The sequence below is a fragment of the Nyctereutes procyonoides genome, unplaced genomic scaffold, assembly GCF_905146905.1.
Source record: "Nyctereutes procyonoides isolate TBG_1078 unplaced genomic scaffold, NYPRO_anot_genome, whole genome shotgun sequence".
Taxonomy (NCBI): Eukaryota; Metazoa; Chordata; class Mammalia; order Carnivora; family Canidae; genus Nyctereutes; species Nyctereutes procyonoides.
Genome location: NW_026575120.1, coordinates 40,242,577 through 40,262,810, shown reverse-complemented (window position 1 = coordinate 40,262,810; position 20,234 = coordinate 40,242,577). Strand labels below are relative to the sequence as shown.

General features: G+C 45.4%; 1 protein-coding gene across 4 annotated transcripts in view; it reads left to right on the top strand.

Annotated features, from left to right (window-relative positions):
* The first annotated feature begins 6,378 nt into the window (after positions 1-6,378).
* Positions 6,379-20,234, top strand: part of EZH2 (enhancer of zeste 2 polycomb repressive complex 2 subunit) — a 65,616-nt gene continuing 51,760 nt past the window's right edge. For 2 of the 4 annotated variants that reach the window (XM_055334936.1, XM_055334932.1), the window contains exon 1: positions 7,665-7,879. Coding sequence is in view for 1 of the 4 variants with exons in the window: in XM_055334937.1 (XP_055190912.1) it covers positions 7,874-7,879 (6 nt within the window). In the remaining 3 variants the exon portion in view is untranslated. Of the gene's footprint in view, positions 6,414-7,664; positions 7,880-20,234 lie in introns of those variants that run through there. The other 2 variants (XM_055334933.1, XM_055334937.1) reach the window with 2 other exon arrangements.

The window sequence follows — 20,234 nt, the reverse complement described above, 5'->3', positions numbered from 1 at the left end:
GCAGATGCTTAACCGACTAAGCCATCCAGGTGCCCCTAAATGATTTCACTTTGAACGTTTACTTTCCTCTTTGTTAATTGCTGTCATACAGAATTCAAATTTTGTAAACTAGCCTTGTATCCTGTGACCTTGCTAACTTTACACATTAATCTTATTATGAGCATTAAATCTGTTATAATCTATTCATTTGACTTGATCAAATTTCTCTTTAAGAGTCTTAAAATGATGGGATGCCTGGGTGGCTCAGCGGTTGGGCATCTGTCTTTGGCTCAGGTCATGATCCCTGGAGTCCCTGCGGGGAGCCTGTTTCTCCCTCTGCCTGTGTCACTGCCTCTCTCTCTCTGTGTCTCTTATGAATAAATAAATAAAAATCTTTTTTTTTTTAAAAAAGGGGTCAGGCTAATTTAAATCATGATCAATCTATCTCACAATTTTTATTTTTATTTATTTTATTTTATTTATTTATCTCACAATTTTTAGATTAAGATTTCTTTGTATGCCACATTTTCCCTGGCCCAGTCGGGCTGCAGTGTGATGCCGGTCTTGTTCTCTAGGAGAGGTCATTTGTCCTCAGAGCTTCAACTTCTTTGTTGACTAGTTCACATCTCTTATCCAAATTTATATCCCATGACTCTCCATTTGTCCTCTAAAACCTTTTACAGGGACGCCTGGGTGGCTCAGAGGTTGGGTGTCTGCCTTTGGCTCAGGTCATGATCCTGGAGTCCCAGGATGGAGTCCTGATTGGGCTCCCTGCAGGGAGCCTGCTTCTCCCTCTGCCTGTGTCCTCTGCCTCTCTCTCTGTCTTTCATGAATAAATAAATAAAATCTTAAAAAAATAAAACCTTTTATAGTTTTTTACTTTTGCTTTGTACTCTATATGCAAGGTCATCAGTTGGTTAAATTAAGGCCAAGAAGAATGAATTGATATAAATGCAATGTCACAATATAATTTTTTACCCTAACACACGTTGTCCCCGTTCTCAGTTACCAGTTCTCAATCCCCAGTGAGTGCCTGCTGCAATCACATGTAAACTTCCACCCAATCTTCCCATGTACCTGCCTTGTGTCCACATACTCTCCTGTTCATGCTCCTGGCAAAGGCCAAGTCCTCCCCTCAGGCTCTAGGACCCACCTCTTTTCACCTGTTCAAGGTCTGGAGTCCACCCCCCTTCTAACACACTCAAGGATGCTGCTCCAGCAATATTCTTTCTTTACTGGATCATCAATTTTCCCATCTCCACTGGATCTTTCATCACAATACCAACATGGTATGTTCCTTCTCTTAAAGATCTTAAGAACTTTCTCTTGATTCCACTTTGCTCTTCCAGCTGTATTTTCTCTCCTTTCCTTTTTAGCAGAATCCTTGACTGTGCCTGTCACTGCTGTCTCTAGTCTTCTCTCATTCACTCTGGAATCCACAGAAACTCTCATCAAGGTTGCTGGTTTACTCCGTCTTCATGGTCTCCTTTTCATGTTTTCATACCTCAAACTTCTTTTCTATCTACACATATTCCCTTGGTTTGAAAGGCTATTTATAAGCTGATGATTCATAAACTGATATTCCTAGTCATGACCTCTCCCCTAACTCCACACTTGTACAATGGAGGGACTTCTTTATACCAGAAAGGGTCTAGAGATGGCTTCAAAGTGAAAATATCTGAGCTACAGCAGAGGTTGAGAGAACTTATCTACACTTCCCCTACCTGATGAAGGCAGAGCCCTAGGAGTCCGCTACCTACTCTCCCAAGAACCCAGCCTGGGAGCTGAGTAGCCTGGGCCAACCTTGGACCCTGGGACGCTCCAAAAACAATTGTTTTAAACAAGCCTCTCAGAACCTTCCAGCGTTAGGAGGCTGAAGCCCCTTTTCTCCCCTCCCCCTTTATTAAGCAGACTCCCTGTGGGGCGCCTGTTGTAGGACTCAATCCCAGGACCCTGGGGACTAGGACCTGCGCTGAAGGCAGAGGCTCAACCACTGAGCCACCCAGGGTCCCCTCCTCCTTTATTTTTATTTATTTTTATTTATTTATTATTTATTCCCCCCCCTCCTTTATTAAGCAGGCTATCTAAACCTTTACTTCTAGCTGTTTGGGGAGTTGTTCTTTCCATAGAAACTCCTGCACGCATGATAAACTTTTTCCTGTTCATCTCTTGTCAAGTAATTTGCAGGCTCCGATAACTGGGGCGTAAATTGTTACGGGAGCAGGTTTCTTCCCAACAAGAACTTAGCACCTACTTTGAAAGAGGACTTTACTCCCTCCATTTTGGCCTCAAACTTCCTAATTAAGTTCTTCTTTCCAGGTTTCATCTTATCTCAGGCAAGACCCTGAGGGCAAAGCAACCCCTGAAGGGAGCTGAAACTATCCCCTCTAGCCCTGATTGGCCCCAAGGCAATAGTGGCCTGACCTTCCCGGCCCCCCTGCCTGTACTCCCCGACCCTAGTTCCATATTCTGCTGTACACCCAGAAGTATTTTCAGCACTTCGGAGGGGGGCTTTGAGAACTCAGCCCACTGTCTTCCTCGTGGTGGCCTCACTGCAATGAATCCGTGTTTCACCACTGCTGGCCACTCTGCCTTTGCATTTTGTCAGTAGTAAGTGGCTAAACCTGGTCTGTTGGGCACACACCCCTGGGCTCGGCTACGACCTGACATCTCTGCTTGGTTGAACAAAGGCATCTCAAACTCACCATGTCCCGCACCAAACTCTGATGGCCAAACCTCCAATCCCCATAAGCCCTCCTGCTCCTCTTGCCCCAGCAGCGTCCAACTCAATTATGACTTGCTTGTCATAAGCTTGTCACTTGCTTATCCACAGGCTTGTTTTTAACCTCTTTTGCATCCTACATCCAATCTGTCAGCAAATCCTATTGCCCATTCCTTCAAAATATATCCAGAATCTAATGTTTTCCTACCGGTCCCGCTGTTCCCCCTTGGGCTCCCGGCCACAGCACGGTCACCTTCTGCCCGGCTTGTTACACACGAGACTCGTGACTCCTCTTCTGGTCTGGTCCCTGCTCCACTTCTGGCTACCGCACAGCAGCTGGGATGATCTTGTTTTAAAGGCTCACCTTTCTGCTCAGCATCCTCTCCCTTAAGTAAAAGGTAAAGTCCTAACAATGGCCTAGCAGGCCCGACAAGGTCTGTCTGTGCCCTTCATCTCTTTGGCCCCCTTTTCTGCTCCCTTTCCCTTCCAGTTCCCAAAACACACGAGGCAGGCTCCCCCTTGGGGCCAGGCACTCACCATTCCCTCTGTCAAGTTTTTCTTCAAAGGTCCCCTTCTCGGTCAGAGACGTCTTCCCAACCAAGCTATTTTAAAATTGTTGCCTTTGCACTCAATTCCCTTCCTTCCTGCCAAGGTTTTCTCCATATTATTTCCCACCACCTCATAGGCCCTGTCATTTAGTTTGTTTCTCCCCACTAGAATGTCAGCTTCACCGTGGCAGGGATTTTTCTTTTGCTCACATTGTATTCCTAGCTGCAGACCGGTGTCTTTCAACTAGTAAGCCTTCCATAAATACTTGTTGAATGCTGAGTGAATAAATGAGATGTGTGAGAAGTAAATCCCATTCATGGGGTTGAAAGGAATGCTCTGTGATGCTAATAGCCTTAACCTTGCACTTGACCTTCTCCTGTTCCCCCTGAGGGTAAATGGTGTGCCCGCAGTGACCGGCCCTGAGAGTATAACCTCCACTCAGGTAGAGGTACGTCCTGACTTCAGTGCTTAACTCCCCATTTTTGGTTTCTTCCTGCAACTCCAACAGTGCAATCTGTGTCTTTAACGGAGGATGGACTGACCCGCTGGTAGTAGCACAGCTGTAAGCTGAGCACCTTTACAGAAATGGAAAAGCTTGGTGATGTTCACCCTTCACGTTCACCTCATGATCAGCTCGGCTTTTTGCTTCCTTAGGCCCCCTCTTTAGTCACCCCGATGGTGACTAGCATTCACCACCCTGCCACGCACACATGCAGGCACACGCACATTGTCTTGCTTTCCCTGCTTGAAATCTTCAGAAATTTATTCTTAGTATGGAGAACAGACTCCTCCCTCCCAACTCTCCTGTATTTGTCAATATACAAAACGGAGTTGCAGCACACTGTATGCCCTCCATATATGATGAAATCCTTTGGCAGTGTTTTCAAATTATCCCTTTCTCCTGCCATCACTGTGACCTAAAATGTCTTGCTTAACTGAGTAATGTCAGCACTGAACTAAGTATTGTGATCCACCGGCGTCCCTACTTCCTGCTCCAAGTCAGCCTGCATATTCTATTTAGCTTAAATATGTATCATATTATAAACATACACATTATATTTAATACAGCCTCACTTAACTCTAATGGACTCTCTTACTCTCCCAGTTGGAGCTCTCAGCTTTAATTCTGCGAGTAGATTTTCATTTTCATCTCTGCTGTCCTCACTGCCTCCTCCATCTAGAGCTTATGCTTTCTTCAGGGTCCAAGAAAAACTTCCTCTTCTGAGATTTGTGTGTGTGTGTGTGTGTGTGGCAGTGGAAGCACCTTGATCCAACATCATTCCTTGATTCTAAATGCCCTAGCGATTCCTATGATGTGTTCATATAGGTCTTTGATTCGCTTTCTGATAACCTCGGTCAATGTTATTTTCTTGACCTTTCTTTCAATAATGAGCACATTGTTTTAATATTTAATAGAGTACAGGTAAAGCTAGTAACTTGACAAGCAATTTAGGGATAAGTAGTTAACTTCTGAGGTTTAACTTGCTGTTTAAAAAGGGAGTTGTAAATCGCTGGTCTAGATGGGAGCCTTTCACCTCGGAGTAAGAACGTATTGGTGGCTGTTGGGTGTTTGGTAGATGGATTTTTGCGTCATTTCACAGTTACATCTCACATGCACAACCTACTCTTGCACTTATTCTATGTTCATAACCGTGCTTCCATTTGGGCACACGGTTATTTTCCTCTGTGGCTTCCCGCCGCATGTAATCCTGACATTGAATTGGTCGGGAATACAGCTGAGCAACTGGACGACGATTTAGGAAAAGGTGGGAAAATCATGGCTTAAATCACCAGACCAAGACTTGAGTCATTAAAAAGTCTGAGCTAATCAAAAAAAATCATACATATAATATATACATTATATTATTATAACAACATATTAAATCTAACATATTAACATATTACATTAATATATGATAATGTTACAATATCATAACAATATTGAATATACATACATAAAACACACACGATTTCCTTAGGGGTTTAGACTCAGCAGTCCGTAGGTGACCCGGGGTCTGACTCTCCGCGTGCAACCCCGGTTCACATGAGTGATGCTCGCATCCTACCACCGCACCCTACTCTAACTGCTCAGTTGCATCCATCCTATAACTAACTACATGACTGCGTCCTGCTAAATAAATTCGGACCGATCTTAACTTCCTTGACAGATGAGAGCCAAAGGGGGAGGAGGCTGTGCCCTAAAACACGACGCGTTCCCGATTGATTCCTGCCGGGTGCGACAAGGTCTTCCTCCAAGATCGCCCAGTGATCATCGGAAAGGGTCTTCGTCCTGCAGAAGCATTAGCAGGAGGCGAGGGAACCGCGGCGGTCCTTGAGCAGCGGTTCCTTTTTATCTCCCCTGCACGGCGGCCGACACGTGCGCTGCCAGGGTCCGAGCTCGGCGTCCGCCCCGGGCCCAGGTGCGGGGCGCCGCAGCCGCCCAGGTCTCTAACCCGGTGCACCGCCCCCCCCCGCCCCCCGCCCCCGCCCGGCCCGGCCCGGCGCGCGGGGAAAAGAGCGCGGCAGTTGCAACCGTTACCACCCCCGAGTTTTGAACTGGTTCAAACTTGGCTTTCGGCCCCGCCCCGCCTCTCGGGCCCGGGAACTCCGAGGCGGCGGTTCCCGCCAAGCGCCGCGAGCGCGCCGTCCCGCCCTCCGGCCGGTTCCCGCCACCCCGCCCTCCCCGCCCGGGCCCGGCGCTGCGCAGGCCCCCGCGTCCCCGCCCGCCCGCCCGCCCGCCTTCCCGAGAGGCGCCGTGCGTTCCGCCAAAGAACAAAGAAACGGCGCGGCGCTTCCACTCGGCGGCCGCGTCCCTCAGCGCCCGCCCGCGCCCGCGCCCGAGCCCGCGCCCGCGCGCACGCGCCGCCCGCCCGGCCCGGCCGAGTCCCGCGGGCGCCTCTGCGTGGGGCTGGCGCGGCGCCTCCGAGCCCGGCGGGCCCTGTGATTGGACGGGAGCCCGCCGCGGCCCGCCAATCGGGGCGGCGCTTAGTTGGACAGGGGGGGCCAAATAAAAGCGCTGGCGATTGGGCTGCCGGGTTTGGCGCTCGGTCCGGGAGCGCCCGACACCCGGGGGGACGCAGAAGGCGGTGGGGCCCCGGCGGCGGCGGCGGCGGCGGCGGGAGCGGCGGGAGCGGGAGCGGCGCGGGCTGGGCGCGGGGCGCAGGTAACGCGCCGCTGTCGGGCCGGCCGGCCGGCGGGGCCCTGGAGCCCGGCGGGGGGCGGCGGCGGCGGCGGCGGCGGCGCCGGGACATCCCCAACGCCGCGCTGCCCGTGCGGGGGTCGCCCGGAGCGGGGTGTCGCGGGCGCCGGCGCGGCGGGCGGGGGGCGCGGGGATGCCGCGGGGCGGGGGCGCGGGCGCGGGCGCGGGCGGGGGCGGGGGGCCGCGGGCGCCCGAGGCGGGGGCGCGGGCGGGGGCGGGCGCGGGCGCGGGCGGGGGCGGGGGGCCGCGGGCGCCCGAGGCGGGGGCGCGGGTGGGGGCGGGCGCGGGCGCGGGCGGGGGCGCGCGGAGGGGTCCTCCGCGGGCGCGGGGCTGGGCCGGGGGCGCTCGGCCGTCCGCCGTCCGGGCGCGCGGGCTCCTTTGTGTGGAGCGTCGCGGCGGGGCGCCCGGGCGGGACGGGGCGCGGGGCGCACACAAGTTGGTGGGACCGCGCCGCCGGGGCGCACGCAGACAAAGGGCGGCCGGCGTCTCGGGGCAGCCCCGCGGGCCTGGCAGCGGGCGGGGGCGGCGCGGGGGGCCCGGCGGCGGGCGCTCGGCCCCTCGCCCCACGCCCCCCGCCCCTCGCCCCCTCCCCGCGCGCGGGCCCGGCGAGCGGAGCCGGAGCCGGAGCCGGAGCCGGAGCCGGGGCTCGGGGCGGCCGCGCGGACGAGGCGGTGCCGGGCCGCCCTTCTCCTAAGTTTGCGGGCAGGGCCGGGCCGTCCGCCCCGTCTCGGCTTCCTGGGTCTGCGGGCCCCTTCCCCCCCCCCCGTCCCCTCCCCTCCCCTCCGCTCCCCCCCGTCTCCTCGTCCCCGCGAAGTCCGTGCCGCGGGGTCCCTTTCGGGAAACGGGACGAACCGAGGAGCGTGCTCTTTTCGGAAAACTTGGGTGAACTCGGCGCGTCTCGGGGAGTTCCCACTTTGCAAAGAGTCGACGTCTCCAAGAGAGAAAAGCAACTGCAGGCCGTCCTGGCCACCCTGGGGGTGCGTCGGGGAAGGGCGACAGGTGCCGAGGAGACCCGCTGCCCCCGGCCCCCCCGGGCCCCCGGCCCCCCCGGCCCCCAGGCCCCGCGGCCGACGCGTCTGCAGCTGCCGAGCCCTTTCCCACGGGCGGGTCTTAATTCCCCCTGAACAATAGGTTCGGGAGGCAGGAGAGCCCGGACGCAGAAAATGTGTGTCGCCTAAGAAACCGAACGTGCGCTGCCCGCAGTCAAGCCGAACTTCCTTTGTTTGCAGCACAGGACCCGTAAAACTTAAAGGATTCGGGTGGAAATGACCACCCGCCTCTGCAATCGAAAAGTCCTCCGCGCGGTTTGGCCTTCTTGGTCCCGGAGCTCAGCGGTCGCGTTCTTTGGCGCTTGAGAATTACCTGAAGCAGCCTTTGGGGAAGAAGAAGAAGAGGAGGAGACAAGATCTTTAAAAGAAAGTCTGATGCTCGTACGGTTGAATTCTGATCTGTACTTCCCTGGGGCTTTGGAGTTGGTTTCTCATCACTCCTCTTTTCGGGAGCGTCAGCGACTCCCTTCTCGTATTTAGGAATAAAGTGGGCAGGTGTTCAGAGCCTGACCACTGTTGATGATTCTGTGTGCAGGAAGACGAAGATGCTTGAGATGTATCTTGATGGTCTTTTCGTAGGGTCTAAGTTGGGGCTAGATGGGATTCTGGTCCTACATGCAGAGATTCCTGTAGGCGTTTTTGTAGACCGATCAGGATACGTGATGTTTGAACTCTTGGAAACTTAGGAAAATTGCACCTTCGTTTCTGATTTTTGTGGAAGCCGAACATATTCAAAGAGAAGGAATTTAGAGACCCACAGGCACTCTTCTTGATTTGCGTTCTGATAAAGAGCTAATGTGCACCTACTGTCCTATGGTTGCATAAAAATGGAGACAAAAGAAACGCAGTGTGAAAGCCTTTATTACGGATATTTTGCAGAGACCGTTGGACAACCGTTGAACGGACGTCCCAGGTGCTGCCTCAGGGTTGAGATGCTTAAATGATGTTTACATTTAGCTCCCGATAATTATCTATTAAAAAGTCCCGATAGTTCTTGCCCACTGTTAGGAGATGAGCTATGCAGATCTTGGGCAGAAATTTGGATCTTTTAGGATAAATTCTAGTTTTTCCCTTGTGTATTCTGTAATTGATAATTACTGTCCTTTTTTAAAAAAATTTATTTATTTATGATAGTCACAGAGAGAGAGAGAGAGGCAGAGACATAGGCAGAGGGAGAAGCAGGCTCCATGCACCGGGAGCCCAACGTGGGACTCGATCCCTGGTCTCCAGGATCGCACCCTGGGCCAAAGGCAGGCACCAAACCGCTGCGCCACCCAGGGATCCCTGATAATTACTGTCCTTATACGTGGCACAAAAATTTTTTAAAAAGCCTTTTTGGGGCTTTGGCTTAAATTTTTTTTTTTTCTGGTTGAATTGTGAGTATATACAAGTCACTTTTAAGTAGCAGTGATAAAAAAAAAAAACACTTGTTGATTTAGGGCAAAATAAAAGTTCTCTGAGACTTTTATTTTTTTAAAGATTATTTATTTATGATAGACATAGAGAGAGAGAGAGGCAGAGACACAGGAGGAGGGAGAAGCAGGCTCCATGCTGGGAGCCTGACGGCAGACTGGGTCTGGGGACTCCAGGACCGTGCCCTGGGCCAAAGGCAGGTGCTAAACCGCTGAGCCACCCAGGGATCCCCAGTTCTGAGACTTTTATACCAGCTTTGGCCATTTAAAAATTTTAAGCAGATTTCTCCAAGTCCTAGTGAGGGTTTTCTAGAGTATCTGCCATCCCTTGAGCTGCCATGCTCAAGGAGTGTGAATTTCTGTATTGGCCTAAATAGTGATTAAGAAAGTTGATCTGCTTCTTAAACACTGACAAATGAAGTTCTTCCAGCGGTCTAATGTATTCTAAGGTCAATTAGAAATGATATACGGATTTGCCTTGGAGTCTTTATGTCACTACAAATGATGAAAGCATTTCCTGTGCATTATGAAAGATTGCATATACAGGTGAAATCTTTGGGGGAGAGCATGAGTGGAGATGAACAGCTCATTAAATTCAGAGAGAGGTTCACACTCAGATGATACCTTTGCCTTCTAGAGGCCTTCCCCGAATTCCCAGGCACCCTTGTGTTCCACAGGGCTTTGTTCATACTTTTATTATAGCATGTATCAAATTGTATTGTAATCACTTGTTTATGCATCTGGCACCTTCACTGCGCTCTTAAGTGCTTTGAGGCAGAGGCTCTGTCTTGTTTTTCTTTGTATACCTAGTAGTTGCTAGAGAATAGAGGGTTTAGTAGTTGAATGAAGGAAATATGGGGGAATAATTTGACAAAGGAACTTTGCAAAGCATACTACAGGTTATGTTAATGTTTATATTGTGATGGAACTTTGGAAGGTGTTTTTCTCCCTCTTTGAGACGCAGCAATTGTTAGGAAAAATAATCATCAATGTGGGTAAGTTTCAAGGCTTCTCCTAGTTGTAATACTCTAAGATACTCAAAATTCTATATCCTTTAGGTATTCTTTTGCTATTCATATTTGGTATTTCAGGCAGCTAGAGAGAAGCTTGATGAGTCGTCTGGATACCTTGCGTATAGTATCTGCTTAATTTGATTTGATGTCAGTATTGATGGTCCTTGTCCAAAAATAAAAGGAGAAAGTGTCGGAGACAGTAGTAAATCTTTTAACTGAAAGCTGTCTAGTTAAAATTGATGAGTTCTTTACTGGAATAATTCGTGGTAGGTTTTGAAGCTAAAACTGAAGGAAGTAGTGTCAGCGTAATTACACATCATTTATTGGGATGTTCTTCATTCTTTTAAAATGATAAGTGTAGATTAGCAATAACATCTCAAAAGGCATAGCTGATATGTTTCTAAAATGGTTCCATATCTTGCTACTACATGGTACAAAAATTTGACGGAGACAAAGGGGAAAAAAGACAGTAAAGTGCCTACTATTTGCCAGATGCTTTATTCATTCCTTTGGTTTATTTCTTATTGTGGTATTATTTACATCCGATGCTTTATGTTTAATTATTGTGAAAACCACCCTGCATCCCATCAGCAGATGAACGGATGAACAAATCGTGGTGTACGCATACAGTGGAGTATTATTCAGCCATTAAAGGCATGAATTTCTTAATATGTGCTACAACGTGGATGAACCTTGAAAACATGCTAACAAGTGAAATAAGCGAGACACAAAAGGACAAAAATTGTATGATTCCACTTATAGGAGATACTGGGAATAGGCAAACTCACAGAGATAGAATGTAAAATAGATGTTCCTAGGGGCTGAGGAGCGAGGAATTGGGGAATTAGTGTTTACCAGTACACAGAGGTTCTGTTTGTGATGACGAAAGAATTCTGGGCTTGGGTGATGGTGATGCCTGGGCGACATTTTGAATGTGCTTGATGCCATTGAATTATGTATACACACTTAAAAATTGTTATAGTGTAAATTTTAGGTGTATTTTATAATGAAGAAAAGACCCTTTAAACAATGTTACGGGGACCACTCTGCAAACCTTTACAGATGATAGAAACTTTGGTTTAAGAATTTGTCCAGGATTATCCAGCTGGGAATTTGTAGTCAGGATCCAGATTTAAATTGTTTGACTCCATAATTACCTGCTTCATTCTTCAGATAACAATGTTATCTGCTAGTCTGGATGATTAATGACATGTTGGTCCCAAGAAGAGTTTATTTGACTCAGTCAGGAGGTTATATTTAAAAGTAGATTAATTTGTAGTTTTATGGGAGGGATGGTCTAATGCCCTAGACAACCCAAAAGGTATCTTTGCAGATTTCTTTCTCAGGCAGAGCTGTAATGGTGTGTGTACTCCAGGGAGGATACAGGTGAGTTTTAAGTGTGGTCTTTGGAGTCACTTTGCTTGGGTTCCGCCTCTGAGCTGCCAGGTTATGCGCTGGGCAAGTTATCCTTGATGCCTAAGTCCTCTGTTTGTATATTGATGATGATAATGACAGTATTCATTCCAGAAGGTTCTTGAGAGGGTTGAATGAATTCATACATATGAATCCCTTAAACCTACACCTGGAAAAAATGTTGAATGAAAGAGTTTTAGTTAGTGTGCCAGTATTGTTTTTCAGAATCAGTAGACTTTTTCATGAATGGAATTAAACACTTCTCAAGTTTAAATATGTGCTTAGGACCTGTAAGTAAAGTAAATGGTGCTACCAGTGTTTTATTTATGTCAGAAATGCCTATTGATACCAGTATAGTAGGTGTTCAGTTTAAAATACTGAAACATTTCAGAGTTACAAAGTGAATGCTTGCTTTCTTGATCTGTTCAATCCCGTTCCCTAACCTTAACAGTTGGTGTATATTTTCCCCAAACTTGTCAATGTGTTTACATGAGTATGCATTTAAACATCTATTTTACAAAAGTGGGATCAAGTTATTTTGTTCCAGCATGGTTTTGTTTTAGGTCAATACAGATAAATTTTGTTTTTTTAAGATTTTATTTATTTATTCATAGAGAGAGAGAGAGAGAGGGGCGCAGAGACACAGGCAGAGGCAGAAGCGGGCTCCATGCAGGGAGCCCGACGTGGGATTCGATCCCGGGTCTCCAGGATCACACCCCAGGCTGCAGGCGGCGCTAAACCGCTGCGCCACGGGGGCTGCCCAATACAGAGAAATTTTGTATGGAAAAAAATAGCTGATACTTCTTTAGTGCTTGCTATGCCTTGGGCACTGTGCGCATTGCTTTCGTTTATTTTATATTGATAGTGCAGTAATAAGAAATAGAGTGGGTAACAGCCTGGTAGTTGTAGAGTTGGGGTTTGGATTTGCTCACTTTGTTTTCGGGGCAATGGTCTCTCACTCTCAGCCTGGGTTTTGTTTTGTTTTGTTTGTTTCGGTAGGGCCTGTGAACTGCCAGTGATTTTACTGCTTGTTGGAGTTGTAAAACAACAACAAAACTCCCCAAAAAAGAATACTTGAGGAGACTGGATGTAGCCTGCCAAGCTACTTACCATGTGGCCCTTCATAGAAAAAGTTTGCTGTTCGCGGCTCTGTGCTATTAGGCTGTTTTGTTAAGTAGAATACATAGTATTCCAGTTTATGAAGGCGTCATCACACCCTCTGTGATGGACATTGTGATCTGTCCTCAAAGGAATAGAACATACATACCTTTGAATGTTTGTGGGACAACTTTCTATAAGGAGACAACTGCTGTTTCAAGATAATGCACATTTCAAGTTTTAGTGGACATTGTCAAATTGCTTTCTAGAAAAGTATCAGTTCTTCAGTTTAAAAATCGGCTTTATTGAAATAGAACTTTATATACAGTAAGATGCACACATTTGAAGAGTATGGTCTGAAGAGTTTTGCCAAATGTATATACGTCCATGTGACCCCCACCTCCTTCCAGGTGTAACTTGGCTGTCCTCCATTCTTTTGTATGCTCTTGACATCTTTCCCTCCCTGCTGCTGATCAGATTGTTCCTGTTCAAGAATGTCCCATCATAGGAATTACACAGTCTATAATCTTCTGTGCCTGGCTTTCATCCAATGTGTTTTTGAGATTTATCCATGTTGCTTGTTTCAGGAGTTTCTTCTTATTTTTGAATAGTATTCCATTGTATTAATATGCTGTTTTTTTATTTACCTGCTGATGGACAGACACGGGCTGCTTCCAGTTTTTGGCTATAGTAAAGCTGTTATGACCATTTGTGTAAGTCTTTTGTGGACATCTCTTTTTTAATTTCTCTTGGGTGGGTTAAATACCTTAGAGTTGCACTGCTGTGTTATATGGTATAGGGTAAATGATGATTGAATTTTATAAGAAACTGCCAAACTGTTTTCCCACATGGTTTGCCATCTTACGGAGGGTTATGGTTTCATTGGCGGCTCTGCAGGAGTTAGTGTGTCTGCTCACACTTGGTGTTGCCAGTCTTTTAAGTTTGGGCTGACTAATGAGTATTGAGTATCTCTTTGCGGTTTAAAATCCTATTTCCCAGGTGATCAGTGATGTTGAATATCTTTTCAAGTGCTTCATTGGCCATTTGTGTACATTTTTTTGATCAAGCCTTTTACCCATTTAAAAAAAAATTTTTTTTTTTGGTCTGATTGAGTTGTAAGAGGTCTTTGATATTCTTGGTGCACATTCTCTCTAATATGTATTGCAAATGTTTTCTCCTTTATTCCATGCTTTGATTTTGTGTATTATTGACAACGTATAGGTCAAGTTAAGTCAGGTTAATGTGGGAGGTGGAATTATTTAAATTAAAAAAAAAGAATTATTTAAATTCAGTTAAATTGTGTGAAAATGAATTTATACTTAATCCACGAGTTACTTAGTTCGGAGTATAACAAAGTGTTATGTGTTTGCAGAAGCATGGAAGTGAAAAAACCAACTTTTTATATAAACAGTTGTGTGGCTTGGGAATTTTTATTTTTAAAAGATTTTATTTATTTGAGAGAGAGAGTGTGCACGAAGGGGTGGGGGCAGAGGGAGAGGGAGAAGCAGACTCCCCGATGTGGGGCTCAGGTTCCCAGGACCCTGAGATCATGACCTGAGCTGAAAGCAGACACTTAACCAATAAGCCACCCAGGCGCCCCTGTTTTTTGGGAATTTTTAAATAAGGCTGTTTTCAAAGTAATAATATTTAGTAATTCTTTAAATTTTCAGTTTGGGTAATTCAGACCTTTTCATTTATTAGAGGATAAATGAGAATGTTAAAAGCAGGTCAAAGGTAACCTTGATCTTATAATCTGGTATGTAAAAGTGATGGGATTGCAAGCTTGGTCTACCTATTTTGACAGTTAAGTACATTTTTTGTTATACAAACAGATGGTTTTTAAAAGGTTATATACTTGATTTCTGCATCCTGTTTATTTCTGCACAGATTCAGTTCTTTTGCTCAGCACCCAGTTTACCCTCACAATAATTTTCAGTTTTTGTTCACTATAGGAGTCATACATGACTCCTCCTCCTTTAATGTTTTAGTATATGTGCTGCCGAAGCGAGCACACCTCCTCCTTTAATAAGGGGGTGGGGGTGGGGGAAAGCAAGCCTCTGGGCCACTTTTGGGTGTCAGACACCACTGTGGGAGATCATGCCATTGCCTAACTCAGTCTCTGCTGGCTGTCATTTCAGGTAAGAAACTCCTGAAACTAGGCAGTCTACAGAACAGCCTGCACTCCTAATTAGTCTCATCTCTGATAATTTTCTTATACCTTTCCCCTGTTGAACTTGATCGGTCTTCTTACTAGTGTCTGGGAAGTTGTACATAGAAAGTGTGCTCTGTCCTCTTTTTCGGAATGTCTTCCTTACCATTTTAGCAAGATACTGTTTAGCTTGTTTGGCTCAAAACACCCTTGCCCTCTACCAGCTAAGCTGTACAGTTTATCTTCTGCAAAGAGAGAAATACCACAACACATCCCTTGTGCTTCGTTTCCCTCTCTTGCTTCATTTTAAGCTTTATTTTACTCATCTACATGGTGACTGTGGAAAAAAGTCTTGTACGTAGTAGATAAAAATAAAATTTTTGAGGAGTGGATTCAGGACCACAGCCATGAAAACTTGGGCGATCAGTTCCTTACAACTCAATACATAATTATTTAAATAGTACCCCTGCCCCTAAAGCAGAGCCTTGGAGATTTTATCCAAGTGAGTTTTGCATGGCTATACTATATATATCCCCCAGTGAACTTTTCTTCCTATTATCAGATACTGTTGTAAAGTCTTAATTTATACTCTTCATATACTGTTGATTAAGATCAAAAAGGTTGAGAAACTGGAAAAAAGTGAGGAGTGTAAAATAATAGTTCTGTAAATTTATCTCAGGATGATTTTTTTTTTTTAAATTTATTCATGATAGTCACACAGAGAGAGACAGAGAGGCAGAGACACAGGCAGAGGGAGAAGCAGGCTCCATGCAGGGAGCCCGACGTGGGATTCGATCCCGGGTCTCCAGGATCGCGCCCAGGGCCAAAGGCAGGCGCCAAACTGCTGCGCCACCCAGGGATCCCTCAGGATGATTTTTATCCCTCACATTCACGTGCACTAAATTCACATATCCAAACGTCTATTAAGTTTTAAAAACGTGTCAGAAAGACAAAGCATCATGTCTATTTTGTCTGTTTTTTGGTGCCTTGGTTTTTGATACTAAAGACCATCTGAGAAGTGCTTTTTTATAAGCAAGCCCCCCAAATTTAAGAAAATTAGAAGATTTTCTTTAAATAGTTCAAGTTTTAGTCACTAAAGGAGCTTTCTATGTTTTCAGTGCCAAAGCCTAATAGTGAAATATCACTGTATTTTGTTTGTAGGTGCCTAAGCGCCTACCCTGTGCCTTACAAATCATAGAACTGATGACTGTTTATTGAGAAACCTGCCCTGTGCTTAATAGACAGGGAGTCTCTAAACCAAACATTTTACTTTTAAAATTCGTTGGAAATCATGCATATGAATTATTTAAAATAAGCACCATATATTATTTGGTAAATGGAAAAAATATCTTTTGAATATTTTAAAGATTCTATTGAGATGAACTTTTTTTTATTAGTATACTGATCTATCATACTAAATGGAAAAAGCTGCCATGTGAGTATCCTTATTTATAAAATCTTGATCTGAAATGTTTTCACATTGAAATTATTTAATAGTACAAACTAAATTTGCAAAAGTGATTAACACCCCCCCCCCCCCCATGGATACGGTGAGATCTGTTGCCGTGCAAAGTATTGATGGGTCAGAAAAGGTTGGAAAATGCCCTTCTAGAGTAGTAATCAAAGACTTTTATATGGTAGAAATGTTGCTTGAACAGCAGGCTAGGAAGGAAATGAGTTGCTGTCCCACTTTGGCCTGTAGGTAGATTTGCGTTTGGATAATATTTGTCTGAAATACAGAGCTGGTTAGGCTGTAAAGATATTTTTAAAGGGCACCTTCCCATTGGCTACTGGATATTCTGCAAAGAGCTTAGGCTCTAAGCTAGACTCTGCCACTAAACTAGTATTTTGTAGCAAGTAGCTTTTGTGAATTTCATCTTCATTGCAAAAATAAAGATGAACAAGTAACTGAACAATTTGTAACTATTGAGGATTTACCATGTGCTTTCAAAGAGGAGATGTCTGTTTTGCAGATAAAGAAATAGGAACTTCATGAAGTAACTTACTTGCTGAGGTTCACACAATCAGTAGGACCCAAGTCCCTTAGAGGCTTTTGCTGCCTCTAGAGTCCTTTTTAGCTTTTTTAGCTCAGATACTGAGGCTCAAGGTGGTTGGTTTCTGTTACCCACTTAGAGCTCTTCCTCTGGAGAGTTTGAGAAATATTGGACTGGAGTTCACCTCACCACTACAGGTGATTGTGATCCCCCTAGCTGGCATTTGAGTTGTTACATTATATGCATTTCTCTGAAATTCTTTTGATCAATTAATTCATAAAACCTCTAATGCTGATTAAAAGCCTATAATTTCTCTCTCTCTCCTTTTTTTTTTTTGTCCCTTCATTACAGGCATAATAGCACCTAAAAGCTTTTTATTAGTATACTGACTAAACTAGCTTTGTAACCAATCAGGTTGGGACGTTGTGAATTATAATATTTACCCTGTTTCCGGCACAGAGGCCTTAAAACTCTAGGAATTTCCTAAGTGATAAGTGTGGTAAAGGTGTCTTGGTGTTTGTAACAAAGCCCTTTGAACAGTACCTGGGTTTGTGCAAATGAGATGGCTTGCGGAAGGCCCCCAAAGATGGGCCTGGTTGCCAGGGTAGCTCCCCGAGGCGTTAGAAGGATTGGGACTTTTATTTTTTTTTTAATTTATTTATTTTTTTTATTTATTTATGATAGTCACAGAGAGAGAGAGAGAGAGAGGCAGAGACACAGGCAGAGGGAGAAGCAGGCTCCATGCACCGGGAGCCCGACGTGGGATTCGATCCCGGGTCTCCAGGATCGCGCCCTGGGCCAAAGGCAGGCGCGGATTGGGACTTTTATATTTATTTATTTATTTACTTACTTACTTATTTATTTACTATTATTTTTATTTTTTTTTAAAGATTTTAATTTTTTTTATTTATTTATGATAGTCATACAGTGAGAGAGAGAGAGAGGCAGAGACACAGGCAGAGGGAGAAGCAGGCTCCATGCACCAGGAGCCCGACGTGGGACTCGATCCCGGGTCTCCAGGATCGCGCCCTGGGCCAAAGGCAGGCGCCAAACCGCTGCGCCACCCAGGGATCCCTATTTATTTATTTATTTTTTTACTCTACAAAGAAAACCCAAAAGTCTCCACCCCAAGATTGCTAGAACTCATACAGCAATTTGGTATCGTGGCAGGATACAAAATCAATGCCCAGAAATCAGTGGCATTTCTATACACTAACAATGAGACTGAAGAAAGAAATTAAGGAGTCAGTCCCATTTACAATTGCACCCCAAAGCATAAGATACCTAGGAATAAACCTAACCGAAGAGGTAAAGGATCTATACCCTAAAAACTATAGAACACTTCTGAAAGAAATTGAGGAAGACATAAAGAGATGGATTGGGACTTTTAGACCTGCCGTTTCCCCCACCCCTGGGGAGTGAGGGGGGCTGGAGCTGGAGTTCTGTCACCCATAGCCAAAGGTTTAATGAATCATGCTTACGTAATGAAGGCTCCAGAGAAATCCTAAAGGACGGGGTTGGGAGACCTTGTGAAGCAGCTGGGAGAGGTCCCACTGCGGAGGGAGCCTGGAAGCCCGCACCCTTCACACACACCTCACCCTGTGTGTCTCTTCCATCTGGCTTACATCCCGAGTTACATCCTTTTCTAACAGACTGGTGATTTAGTAAAGAAACTGTTATTCCTGAGTTCTGTGAGCTGTTCTAGCAAATTGAACCCAAGAGGGGATCATGGGAGCCTACAGTCTGGAACCGGTTGGTACAGAACTCAAGTGACAGTCTGGACTTGCATTGGCATCTGAAGAACGGAGGGGAACAAGTCTTGTGGGATTGAGCCCTGAACCTCGGGAAATCAGATGCCCTCTCCAGGTAGATAGTGTCACAATTGAGTTAAATTGTAGGACACTCAGTAGGTGTTGCCACACCTTCGGTGACTGGAAGTATAGAGTACTGTGTGCGATGTAAATGAAAGTAGTTTCTCTTTACAAGTACCTGCATTGGCAAGTTCAAAGTTGTTTTCCGATTTTTCTGATAGAATTTAGTGTTGAATTTAAAGAAATAAAATCGTTTTCTTTACCAGTTGCCACTTGTTAACCCGCTAACAGCATGTAACCAAACAGCTAGCTGGACCTAACATATATACATTTTCTGGAAAAGAAAATTTCTTAAAACTATTGGCTGCCCCACTCTTCACCCATTAGAACTATTCAGATAAAGGGTGAGATATTCTCCTTCTTACCCTCTATAAGGAGACATTCTGTACTAGTGAAAATACCAGTGTTTCAAGCCAGACTACCAAACAAAAGCCCTGTCTTTCCTAGCCGCAGAGTCTAAGAGGCCCAAATGCTAGGCACTCATCCTAGCCTTCTTGTTCTCCTTTTCTGCATGGAAGTGCTGGGATGAAGTCGTTTTTTCCTGCCTAAAAACTTTCATATTAGTCTGGAAATCGCAGAGTGATAACTGCAGGGATTATATAACTGGTCTCCTGCGGTTGGTGAATTCTTTATAGCATTTCCATAGGTATTTGGAGGCTGAAAAAGATTTTCCCAGGGCTTTAACTTTTAGTGACAAGTGATGTTATACTAATAAATTCAATAGACAATATCTTTGGTAAAACAAATACTGAAAAGTATCATTGGTTGTCAATTATACTGTAAAGTTTGAAGTTGTCCAGCAGCTCAGTGTCTTTATGTTCCTGATGGACCTTACGGATAGGAAACTCACAAAAAACACTTGTAATTTATAACTGTCCCTACCTCTTTTACTTTCATCTTGTCCCTAAACTGTTAACTATTTTCAGCAAGAAAGTGAACTTCAGGGTGGAGATGAGCCCAAGAAGTTTCTGAAGGGTCTCAGTGAGGAGTTCTGTTGGTGTCCACAGATGAAAGAAATTGCACTAGAAGACATTTTTCCCCGCTGTGGTGTACACTAAACTCAAATGCTGAAACCAGCTGATAACAGTCACTTGGTTGTAGGATGCCTGCAGATTCTGGGAGGTGCTGTAAATGCTTTGGGTTTAGTCTTTTTTTTTTTTTTTTTTTTTCTAATTCTGTCTTCAGAATACAGAGGAAACTGCATCTCCTTTGGGGGCTAGGACGTAAGGACAGGGTGCAGACAACAATAGTATGTATGTCAGCAGGGTTATGCATTGAAAAGTTCTAGGAAGATTCCAGATCATAAATACTTTTCTTTAGGCCCTAAACCAGCCTATCTCTTGTCTACTATGAGGAATACATCATTGCTTTTCTTTTGAGCACAGAGTTGTTGGTTCGTACTTCAGGGCCAGTGCTATCTGAAAAATACCCTTGAGCGCTGGAATCGAGTGGCTAACCACGGCATCGGAGGCAGGTGGAGTGGGCTGTGGGAGCTGCAGATTCCTGGCAGCTAGTTCCTGCACTTGTTGGCTGGAACAGTGCAATACAAGATCCTTTGTATTTACCTGACTCGAGTTTCTCTTAAAATTTTGCACAATGGATGTTATTAAATTTGTGTTAGATGTTGACTTACCAGAGGTGTAAGATTTAAAATCGACTTTCTAGAGGGAAGAGCATCTGGCTTCAGACTTACCTACGTTTGTATCAACTAGTAGTGAATAGTATATATCTTGAATAATATGTATTTTGTGTTGTCTTTGAATCATGAGTTATATATCATAGTTTT